Below are 13,019 nucleotides of genomic sequence, written 5' to 3' on the forward strand. Positions count from 1 at the left end.
TCAAAACAATAACCAAACACTGGTTAAACCAAAAGAACTGGGCCCCACCTTTTCAAATAGAAAATGAAACAGGATTCCACACTCAGATTATAAAGGCTCCTTGTTCAGCTAATATTATATCAAATGAAGTCAAGACACTGAAGCTGCATCTTCACCATACATGCAGCACACATCTCTTGCAATTGGAACCATTGATAGGGTGGGCCACTGAGTGGACATGCCATAGCTCAAAAATAATTGTATTTTGACAATTCTAGCCGATCGATCACCGCAACTTTCACTCACTATGGACTGGCACTTTTTCTTGCTCCATCCATTTGCAGCCTGCCACTGAGATGCTTAAGATAGCCCGTTCACGATTATTCTTGAGCTACAGCCCCTTCGTATGATGGCCCACCAGATCAACAGTTCCAATTGACATATAAGTGTACCGCAATTATGGTGGATATAAGCGTGCCTCCATCTCCCTGCATAGCATGCCTCGACACAAGATACAAGACAAATATGGGCAGCAGACCCTGCACCTGCACCACATTCAAAATGAATGAATTGCATTTGGACTTCACCAAGCACATGCCATTGATTTGTGTGATCCAAGCTGTCCGTCAGGCTGTCCCACTGAATTTGTAGATTCCCCACTGAAAAATCAAGTTGATCCAATCATCAAGCAAGCTGCATTTACAAGAGAAACTAAGCCTTAAACAGAATTGTAGCATGGCCCACATTAAATGTACATCGTGGTCCACCGGGTGGAAGAACCGGTCTGAATTTTGCCGAGGGAACCTACATGCTGAGGGCCCCACCTGCTGACCAGTTTGGAAATCACACTTGTACCACGCCACATCAACACTTCTAGAAGTGCCTGCGAGTGCACTTGGGCAAATGCCAAACAAGTGGGTCCCACTCATATTTCTCATGAGAGCATAAAAGGGGCCTTATATTTGTAATTTAACTAGAGCATTTTCAAATGGATAGTAGGAAAGTAACAATGACCAATAATTCCTATATAAATAGTGGAATGTGCAAAGCAGTACATACAGGCGCTAAAAAACAGAGGAGCTAGAGATAATCTACAAAATTCCAGTGCAATGGATGTCCCTTTCTCACTAAACATCTTTGAGAGCCATCCCATTGATCAATGAATCAAAGGGGAACAGATCCATAGAACACTACCTCTGCGGGCCCTGTCATGTAAACATGATTGTCTTCCTCCTGCCACTCAATTTCCAATGGGCCCCCAGGTAAATCAACAGTGCATTTCTGTTTCACAAGCAGATGAAAGATTAAACACTTCTAACAGCATGAGGAAGACAATGTAGATGCACATAGACTGGAGAGAATCTCCTTCAACTATATTCAAATCACAGCATCCTAGACTCACCCTCTCAGAACGATCCTCGAGAACCGCTGCAACCACCACTGCGCAAGCCCCAGTCCCACAGGCTAGCGTTGCTCCTGCATTTGGAATATTGTCAAAATCACCGACCTAATTTTCCTCATTTTTTAAACCTTCGTGATGTAATGAAAAGGACACAAACACGCACGCACGCACACGGACACAAACGCATATGTGTGTGTGTGTGTGTACACATACATATATAGATATATATACATACATACATATATATGTGTGTGTGTGTTAATGGTACAATGAGATCGACCTCATGGGAACTTCCTATGAGGTCGAGTTGTGTGGGCCCCACCGTGATGTGTCAAACATCAACACCATCAGTCAGATGCACCATTCCATGGTGGGCCAAGGGCTTAAAAATCAAGCCAATTCGTGACTTGGGTGGGCCACACCACATAAAACAGTTGAGATGGGTTACCCTCCCATTAAAACCTTCATAATCATTTATTGGGCCCACCGAGATGTGGTTCACAAATCTAGCCCATCCATTGTGTGTCCTACTTGGATGAGGAGTTGGACCAAGTTTCAGCCACATCCAAAACTCAGGTGGGCCCCACTAAGTGTTTTTATATGTTTTAGGCATGTCTTCACATGGTTTTAGATGGTATGGCCCACCTGAGTTCTGTATACGGCTGATTTTTGGGATATCCCACAACCTAAAGGGGACCCATCAAATGTACGGTGTTGATGTTCGACACACATCATGGTGGGGCCCACACAGCTCGACCTCATGGGAAGTTCCCATGAGGTCGACCTCATAGTACAATTTCCTATATATATATATATATATATGGAGGAATGCTCACCTGCGCACCTTCTTATGTGAGCACCTGTGCGCACCTTTGCACACGTGTCATGGGCACAGAATCTGAACGGTCCACGTGATGCGGCACCCCTTGAAACCTCACAAGCCCAATTTTCAACCTAATACAAAACTCTAGTGGGTCATAGCAAAGAGAAATACAAATCAAGGGAGGAAACGGTTACCTTTTTCCATGGCTCACCAGAGTTTTGTATCGGGTTGAAAGTTGGGTTGGTAAGGTTTCAAGGGGTGCCGCATCACATGGACCGTTCAGATTTTGTGCCCATGACACGTGTGCAGGTGAGCATTCCTATATGTATGTGTGTGTACACACACACACACACACACACATATAGGAATGCTCAGGTAAGAAGGTGCGCAGGTAAGCATTCCTACACATACACACACACATATATAGGAATGCTCACATAAGAAGGTGCGCAGGTGAGCATTCCTATATACACACATAAATAGGAATGCTCACATGTGTGTGTGCGTATGTGTGTGTGTGTGTGTGTGTATATATATATATATACACACGGAAACGCTCACCTGCGAACCAGTTCGTACGTACTACGTACGAACTTTTTTGAGAACCCATCATACGTGATGTGGATCCAAAATCTGAACCGTTCATGTGAAGCAGCACCTCCTGAAACCCCCCAAGCCCAAGTTTTACTTTGATCTAAAACTTTGATGGGCCATGAAAAATGAAAACAGTTTCCTCCCTTGATTTTCATTTCTATTTGCTATGGCCCACTAGAATATTAGATCAGGGTGAAAATTTGTCACGTGAGGTTTTATGGGATTCCGCATCACATGGACCGTTCAGATTAGACACCCATGGCACGTGTGCAAAGGTGCGCACGTGCATAGGTGCGCAGGGGAGCATGACTCTATATATATATATATATATATATATATCTGTGTGTGGGCGCACACGCGTGTTTTTATGAGCTGGAATTAGCTGGAATAGAAAGGAGAATAAGATATATATATATATATATATATATATATATATATATATATATATATATATATGGGAAAAGGTACTATGCGCTCAACCTCACAATAAGCTCCCATGAGGTCGAGCTATGTGGGCCCCACCGTGATGCTTGTCGACCATCAACACCGTGCATTTGATGGGTCCCCTTTAAATTATGGGATATCCCAAAAATCAGACGTATACGGAACTCAGGTGGACCATACCATCTAAAAACATGTGAAGACATGCCAAAAACATATAAAAGCACTTGGTGGGGCCCACCTGAGTTTTGAATGCTGCTGAAACTTGGTCTAAACCCTCATCCAAGTGGGACACACATAATGGATGGGCTGGATTTGCAAACCACATCTCGGTGGGCCCAAAAAATGATTATGAATGTTTTAATGGTGCACGGCCCCTCTCCACTTCTGTATGTGGTGTGGCCAACACAAGTCACGGATTGACTTGATTTTTGAGACCTAAGCCCACGATGGAATGGTGCATCTGACTGACGGGGTAGATGTTCGAAATGCATCACGGTGGGGCCCACACAGCTCGACCTCATGGGACGGACCCATCAGCTCGAGCGCATAGTACCTTTTTCCCCCACACACACACACACTGGAATTAGCTAAAGTTTTCTTATGAGCTACGATGATCATGGCTCATCAGGACCCGCTTAATCCTAGACCATGGTCAGCTCATGATGGAACTTCGGCTTGTCTTTTTAATCACTCATAGCTAATGCAATTAAGGAGCTAGAGGATGCATCATCCAGATTCCAGATTTTGATTGCATTTGGATGCGAAAGTGAGTTGTATTGCAAAATTCAGGTTACTTGAACTAAGAGGAAATTCCAAAAAATCAATACTCAAATTGTGACAATGTAATTGAAATTTGGAGCCCAGACCCTCAATATGAATTCGAAGGCCAGAAATTACAGTTTGGTTAGTTCCACTACGTTAGTGAATCTGAACACGCCCCTTTGTGGTTTTCTGAATATACAGGTGTTCTCATGCACAGAGATTCTGTTTTTGAGTGGAGAAATGCAAACACTCGCCAAAAGTGCAAAGTAGAAACATCTTCGAGCCTGGCATTTGCATTAGAGATCTTGGCCTTTCATTGGGTAGGCCTGAATGTATGCAATGTGGCACAAAAATCAAGTTGGTCGAACAAGAGGGCCATATGGACCAAAAAGGGACAAAAAGTGGCTGAAGGTCATACATGTGCAATGCGTTTGATAATGGACTGGATTTACTGAACATAAATGGTGGGCCACCTCATGAATGGCCTGGGTGTGATACACACATGACCCACCAGCAAGTAGACTTAGCAGGCTGTTTTGATCAACATTAGAGACATGCTTGCATAATGAGAAGACTAGCAGTCGCAAAATTTGACTCTACTGAAACAGCATATGATTACCGGGCATGATTGACCAACTCAACAAACATGTATAAATTCCCATCAATTAATTAACATAAATAACAAAAAATTCTAAGTTCCAGCACAAAATTCATTCCAAAATTCGTACCTGCACCACGCTCCCAAACACGCATTTTCAGGTGCGAACGAGAGAAAACTTGCACAAATTCTGCAAAATAAAACAAAGAAATTCATGGCACATTTTTAAAAAGGCAGAAGAGCACGTGTGTGTGTGTGTGTGTGTGTGTGTGTGTGTATAACAGCTTGACTCTATGTCTAGCTGGGTCGGATCAACTCAAGGATTCGACTGAGTCTTCACTTGACTTACATTGGTACTTGCTAATTCGGTTTTAAAAAAAGAAAGAAAAAAAAAAAATAGATGGTTGTGAATATGTAAAATACGTTCCAGTATTGTGGTGATGCTGCATGTCTTTCATTGTCAAAGTTGTGGGATCAAATCTTGCCAGCCCTTTTATACAACTTTTACAAATAGAACTGATGACTCTCGTAGTGACCTGCTTTGAGTCTCCACAAGTCAGCTGAGTATCTGTGCCAGTAGTGGACCCAACAAGTTGGGTTGTGTGTCAACTGGGTCAGGCTTACGAGAGACATTACTAGGGACTCCGCTCCAATTCTTGTCGAGTCAAGTTGAAATGGCCAAGTTTTGAATTGAGTCACAGAGGTTTAGAACTATGATCTACTCTAATGCAAATAACAGCAGACGCACAGGCATAGACATCGTGAATCACTAATCAGGACAATTCAGGATCATGACTTTAATCATTTCACATAAAACTCAACTTAATTTGGGACCATATTCTAGCAATAAGTGGAGAAGCACAACACCTCCACACAACAATACTTGATCTATAAGTTAAAAAGTATTTAAAGACCATATGCATTCTGCTTGGCCCCCTCCACATGCATGTCCAAGATACCCTCCAATTGCAATGAAAGGTATGGCTTATCCATTTCTGGTAACTGTTTTGCAACACAGGCATTTTTTTTAAGTCGAAGATTTTATTACTATAAGATAAACATTGAAAAGAGGCTCAAAAACCAAATACAAGTGACCCTCACGTCACTAAGGATCAGGCCAGCCTAAGCAAAACCAGTGAAAGAAAATTATGAAATGCTGGGAGCAAAAGAAACTGGCAGAAACATTTAGCCACAAACCCTCCCAGTTACCCAAGAGCTCTGCCTTGGAACAGTCTCGAAATCCGTGTTGCAAGCACCCAATTAATAGTCTCGTGAAAGATACTTCTCATAAATTCAACCAGTGAACTGTCTTTCTTAAAGATTCTAGCATCTCTCCTTCCACGCACCCCATAAATGCCCAAACAAGCACATCTTCCAAAGAGACTCCTTGCTGCCATTGAATGGTCCAGCCAACCATTCCACCTTCCAACTAAGGTGTTAAAATACCAAGCTACCCCAAATCGTAGTTACCCACAGTTCGAAATATTGGTATTGTGTTACATATCGCATCCTTGGGATATAGATGCATATCGGTTATCGCACGAGATATATCATTTGTATCGGGTAATTTATCGCACTTTTTGGTAAATATAGGGAAACATTGGGAAAATGGTTGAATTTTTCAATGAAACTTCGGGGATTGTTAAAAAAAAAAAAAAAAAAGACCTTAATACACACTTCTAAATCATAACATGTCAAAAAAGAAACGCACATAATATGTTTTCTTTGTATAGGGTCCTAAGCTATCCGTTGTCTGACTAAATTAATGCAATTATATTCAAATTGAATGCATAACATTTAGAGTGTATGTGATGAGCATTTCATCAAACATTCCTAAATACTTCGAAATTAGTCTCAATTGACAGCTGGTTGACGGGAAATTTTGAAAATAATAATAATAATAATTTTTTATTAATTTTTCATTAAAAAAGTAGTTTTATTTTCTTAAAATTGACAAGGACTTGACAAATTATTAGATCAGCCCTCATACATGCTTGATATCATATTTGGAGTGCAATATTGCAAGCAATTTGGAGAAATTGAGAAAATTTTAAACTTTTCCCAAATTGGACCACCTACACTCAAATTTCGAAATTAGAGTATATGTGATAATCATTTCTTCAAATACTCCTAAATACTTCGAAATTAGTCTCAGTTGACAGCTGGTTAAAAGAAAAATTCAAAAAAAAAAAAAAAAAAAAGAACATGAAGGACCAATGGATATCGAAATCAAAGCTCCAACTCTATGATTTTTCGTGCAAAACATGAAGAACCAATGGATTTGTAACCATTTGACACTGATTTACATTAATTTCAACCAAAAAAAAAGGGGGATCAAAAATTAAAAATGCTCACCAAATCAAACAAATGGGATATATCGGCACTACCAGTGTGCTTCGTATCACAAAGATGGGATACAAGATATATCGTGGGATATATACGCCGATATCGTCGATATTTAAAACATTTGTTACCCATACCTCCCTAGCCACAAAGCAATGAAAGAACAACGGGCCAGTTGGCTCCTCATCCTTACGGACAAGTTTTGGAAAGCCATTTTTTGCTTCTTTAAATTGTCTAATGTAAGAAGTTTGTTAGTTGTAGCAACCAACATCGGTGTTCTAAATAGCTACCCTATGTGATGCGTAGCTTAGACCACATAGCATAGCTTAGACTTAACACTACATAACTCATGAAAATGGCTTAAGTCACATGTAACTTACGCTACATGATTAATTTGCATACGCTACACGCTACATAGACTATGCCACATGCTACGTAGCTCACATTACAGGTTATTTTTCACTACAACATTAAAATCAATTAATGTTTTGAAAAAATTGTTATATTTTTCTATTTTCAATATAAATAACACTGTTAAATTGGTTTTGTTATTCTTTCTTTATCTTTATACTTAATCATTGCCCTTTCCTATTGCTTTAAGTTGCGTTTGGTTACACCAAATATCATGAAATTTTGTCAAATTTCACTATTAATCAATCTAACTTTGTGCAAAATATCATGAAATTGGTGCAACCAAGAGCAACCTTGATTAAAAATCTAGAAGTAGCGTATAGTTTAGCTTACGCCTCACACTTCAGAGGGCTGAACGCTACGCTACACACTATTTGCTATTTAAAATGTTGACCAACACAAACATGTTAACCCTTGGGGGCATGGGGGCTTTACACACTTATTCACAGTAAGGAGATATTACTTCCCGCACTGTCACGACTGCAAAGAAGGATTTAACCCAATTGATGGGGACATCAGAGGACCTACTTGGGTGTACCAAAGATGGAGACGACCACCCAAATCAGAGCAACTTTCTTTGTGGATGGGAGACGAGTTCCATATGGGGCCAGCTGAGCCATTTTGAAGATCCAACATGCATTAAACGTGCATCAGGAAGACCCAATGTTGGGATGATGCATGTGGGATGCTTAGGAGATCATTTTAGTCATACGATTTCTATTTCGTGTCGATCCAACCATTGGATATTGTCGATCAGGCCATCGGCCAACCAGATCTTCCTAATCTGGGCCCCCTGGACTCTACCCTTGCTTTCTTTATATTTTTTGTTATTTTTAGGATTTATTTGATGGTTGGGATCACAATAAATGTTTTAATTTTCTTATTTTGGATGATGGGCCACTTTACTTAAGTGAGTGGCATAATTGTAATTATGCTGAATTTTAATTCCAAATTTTTTAATTATAAAACCACAAGGGTAGTGGAGTTCCAACCCTAGTGGAGATTTGAGAAGAAAAAAAGACGAGAGAAGCTCTCTTGTGTGAAGGAATTTTCCTCATTGTTTTCTATGGTTTAAAAAAATAATAATAAAATAAAATAAACTCTCCCTTCCAATTGAATTGTGGAAGGGTACAAACTTGTTTGGTGGTGGATTTCTCAAAGTACATCCTTCCTCTTTCTTATCTTCGAAAGGTATTCTTCTTCTTACATCCTTCCTCTCTCTTCTTCGAAAGGTATTATTATTCTTCTTCTCTTTTCTTCTTTTCTTTCCCATTACAACCTTCTAAACCCTAGATATTCAATTTTCTATTTTCTCCAATTTCTAAAAACCCTAATTCCAAAATCTCCAATTCTCATTAACTCTAATTTTCCTAATTTCAAATTTTCCCATTTCCTAACCCTAATCACAAAACCTACAAATCTGTCTATTGAGTGTGAAACGTGCCTATGCTAATTTGAAAGTTCTATCCTTCCATCAGTTCTAGTTTTGATTGATTTATGTGATTTCTTAGCATGCAGGCATGTGATTTAGGTTAAATCAGATTTTATTTTATATTGTTTACTCTTAATTAATTGATAGGTTAGCATCTTTTGTTAATTGAATTATTTTATAGACTCTTTCATAATCTCCACATTGCATGCTAGCATTAAATCATGTGTCTTGCATCAAATTTGGTATCAGAGAATAGGTTTAGCATAGGATTTTTGTGTTGCATCTAGGCTAGAGTCACATCTAGGGTTAGTAGAGTATGGATTGCATATAGGATCATATTGCTGAATTTTTGTTGGAATATCTTATTGTTGAATTATCAGTTCTCGGCCCCACTTATACCATTATTGAAATTTCAGCATAGTAATTTCAGGTTGTCACATTGCTGAATTTTCAGTTTGTAAATTTCAGATTACACCCGTGCTGAATTTTCAGTTTAGCACCCTCGGATTACTATCTTGCTGAATTTTCAACATAAGATTTGAGGATAGTGACTTGCTGAATTTTCTGGTTAGTGTGTCTAGCGTACTCTAGGTTAGTACTATCATTGTCATCACATTGTCCTAGGACCTAGGGTTTCCTTTAGAATGTCCTTGTGTATGCCCACTTGTTCAGGACGTGATTTTTGCATACATCTCACTATGAATCTAGAACAAATTGCCGAGCCCTTAACGCTATCAACAATCGTCTAACGCTATCAAAAATCGTCTGACGGCTATTGAAGCGCACAATATGACCACAGCGACTCAATTGACTGTGACCAATGCGCGTATCAATCGGCTTAAAGCCTCCCTTCAGGCAAACCCCGACACTGGGGAAGATGTCCAATCACAAGCCGAGGATCAAATTGAAGGAGTTGAGACTGTGCCACTTACAATTATTAGCCGCACCTTAAGCCAAATTGTAGAAAGTGATGATTGGCGCAGGAATTCAATTTTCCACACTTATGCCAATATGGTGGCAAAAACTGCAAGGTGATCATTGATTGTGGCAGTTGCATCAATGTGGTATCTGCTCACACTGTGGATCGCTTAGGTATGCTAGTCGTTCCTCACCCTCAGCCCTATCAAGTCTCATGGGTTGACACATCTTCAATTCTAGTTTCTCAACTTTGTCCCATTCCCATCCAGTTTTGTTCCTATACGAACACGTTGTGGTGTAATGTTTTGCCTATGGATATAGGCCACATCATTTTGGGCAGGCCTTGGTTGTATGACAGGGACGCAACATTGTTCGGTCGCTCGAATACATGTTCGTTTCTATATGGAGGCAAAAGGATTGTCTTGAAGCCTCTCCCGCCCAAAAGCACCTCGAAAAAGAATGTGGACGTCAAGAAACGTGGTCCTGAAGGTGTGACGAAACTCCAACTTAAGTCTCTTCCTATAGTTAATGCCAATGAGTTTGAAAGAGAGACTAAAACTGATTTGACGTTGTATGCCCACGTGGCAAGTGAAGTCACACCTAAGGTTATTATGGAGATGTCACCTGAGGTTACACCCAAGGGTAGTGTAGAGTTACCATCTGAGGTGAGTCCGATATTGGAGGAGTCCAATTTCGTTATTCCAAAGGACATACTGGATGAGCTTACACCCGTGCCGGACATTCACGTATTGACTCTACCAAACCTTCATCACGATCAAATGAGTCCTGGGGAGGAAGTGAATTTGGACAAACAAGTAGATGAGCCTAGGACCCCTACAGATTGCATACCCATGTCTGTGTTCCATAGGCCTTTAGAGTCTGCACATGCATCTACACAATATATGCATGACTTGCATGTGGAGATTAGAAAAGGAATCAATACAAGTAATGAAACATACAAAATGATTGCTGACTCACACCATAGGTTTAAAGAGTTTGCTATGGTGATGAAGTCATAATTAAAATACATCCAAAAAGGTTTCCACAGAGAACCATTAAAAAATTGCAAGCCCGTAACGTTGGACCATATAAAATCTTGAAAAGACTGGGTTCGAATACTTACTTGATAGATCTTCCACCTAACATGAGTATCGGTTCCACATTTAATGTGGAAGATCTTGTATCGTTTCATGGACCTTCCCCTAACACTCACATGAACTTGGATAATGATGCCCCGAACCTGTCCCCTATCTTATTTATATGTATTCCAAGCTGGGCATGATCGTTATACATGCTCCGACTTGAGGAGTGTGGAAATATATGTAATTTTATGTGTCCGTGTGTATGGTTGTCATGTACTCTTGTGGAGCACTATAGCATTTCCTTCAAGCTAATATATGTGTGTGTGTGTTGGTCTTTAAAAATACACAACACGGCCTTAGCCGTTTCTCCCTCTCTCCTTTCCTTCTTCTCCTTCTTCTCTACATTTCTTCTTTATTTTATTTTCTACTGTTTGTCCAGCAAAATCTTCTCTTAGATCGTCCAAAAAGAAAGGTCGTAAGTCTCAAGCTCAACAAAAACTTTAGTCGAAATTTGTACTCCACCACAAATCTCAAAAAACTTCAAAAATCTCCGGCCGCAGGTCTCCTCTCAAACCAAATCAAATTGGTGGGTAAAAAATACCCACGGCCCTCAAAACAAGATGAAATATATGTATAAAAGAAGAAGAAAAAGAAAAGAAAACAAGAAGAGATTGAAAATGAAATATACGTTGAAGGAGAAAGATTAAGAGAGGAAGGAACAAAGAAACTCTAGGAAAAATCCTTAGCCTCTGATACCACGTAAAGTAGGAAAGCTTTGAAAGAAAGGAAAGACTACAATAGGGTTGAACATCCAACCTTATTGTATTTATAAGACGAAATACGTCAAATTACATAAAATACTCCCAAGTACAAGGGAAAAATAGGAAACAGGAAAAAACCTGAGAAATAGCATAAAACTAATAGGAACAAAGGCCCATGGCAGCCCATATATACTATAACAAACCACAACCTTGAAGGCAAGCTCACCAAACAATGAAAATCTCACACAAACCCAAAAAATAAGCTAAAATAAAAGGTTCAGGCATGGCATAGCTCCCATGACTCAAACCCCCATGGTCTTGCCCACTTAACTACGTTCGACAAGTCTCCTTCCACAATAACCTCTCTATTGAACTTGTAGGTCAAAAAGCAAAAAGCTTCTCTCAAAGCCAGAGCCTCCATTACATGTGTTACACTTGGGGTGATGGGACTGAAGACAGACGTGAGAATTTCTTCATTATCCAAAGCAATTTCCTCTAGGAAGGAAGGAGCAAAACAAATAAATACAAAAAACTGCCACCTAATTATAGAAGCGTTTCCTATAGGTGATGATGCAAGTTAGTGGGAACGTTCAATAACCCTATTGATTTTGGCTTTTTATCAATGAAATCTCATAACCCATACACACTAAATTGGTACAATATATAAATATGATAGCATAGGAAGAGCAGGAACCAGACTTCTTGTCAGAACTAGAATTCATAGGGAAGAAAAAGGATTTAGGGATAAAATCAAAGATATGGAAGTATGGAACACTAGAATTATTAAGAAGAATCAACAAAAACTATAGTTTCTATATGCTAGCACATTAAAGGCAAATTGTAATGCTGAAAATTCAATGCATGAGTTCCAAAAAAATCATTTATTTTCCAATGAAAACGAAACATAAATATCTAATTATCTAGTTTGCATCCAGTCTATTGATCATAGTCTGCAACCAATATTGATGAAACTTGCATTCCAAGACACTGAACAATCAACTTGTTGCAATGCACACACATGAACACATTCAAAATGCCTCCAAGGAAATATAGTAAGCTGACCTGTGTTAGTTCGAGAAGGAAACACTTTGTGGTGTTCGAATTTTGGACCGATATCTCCCAACTTCAAGTCAGCAACCTGCAAAGCCTGTCCACTGCTATTATGAGGCATTGAACAGTCATATATAAGCATGATAAATGATGGGAATGTCACTGTCTAAACAAAAGATAAATCTTCATCTTTACTTGGGCGTATATACATGATTTCTGACATCATAGAATAGGAAAAAGGATAATCATCATCATAACCTTATCTTTACCATTTAGGGTTTGCATAATACAAGTACGTGTATATGTGGGTGGGTGTGGGTGTGCTTGGGTGTGAGTGTGAGTGTGCATAGGCTTGTGAGTGTTGGTATATGTGTGTGTGGGGTGTGTGCATGTGTACACATGTGAGTGCGTCCATTTGTG

General features: G+C 39.6%; 1 protein-coding gene across 1 annotated transcript in view; it reads right to left on the reverse strand.

Annotated features, from left to right (window-relative positions):
• Window positions 1–989: 989 nt before the first annotated feature.
• The window catches only part of LOC131253004 (diaminopimelate epimerase, chloroplastic), a 37,072-nt gene continuing 25,042 nt past the window's right edge, over window positions 990–13,019 (reverse strand). The window contains exons 6-9 of the mRNA XM_058253821.1: window positions 12,612–12,696; window positions 4,733–4,792; window positions 1,382–1,455; window positions 990–1,260 (exon numbers count right to left, since the gene is read on the reverse strand). Coding sequence (XP_058109804.1) covers window positions 1,144–1,260; window positions 1,382–1,455; window positions 4,733–4,792; window positions 12,612–12,696 — 336 coding nt within the window. The 3' untranslated portion in view covers window positions 990–1,143. The remainder of the gene's footprint in view (window positions 1,261–1,381; window positions 1,456–4,732; window positions 4,793–12,611; window positions 12,697–13,019) is intronic.

The sequence above is a fragment of the Magnolia sinica genome, chromosome 8 (assembly GCF_029962835.1).
Source record: "Magnolia sinica isolate HGM2019 chromosome 8, MsV1, whole genome shotgun sequence".
In the NCBI taxonomy this organism is placed as follows: Eukaryota; Viridiplantae; Streptophyta; class Magnoliopsida; order Magnoliales; family Magnoliaceae; genus Magnolia; species Magnolia sinica.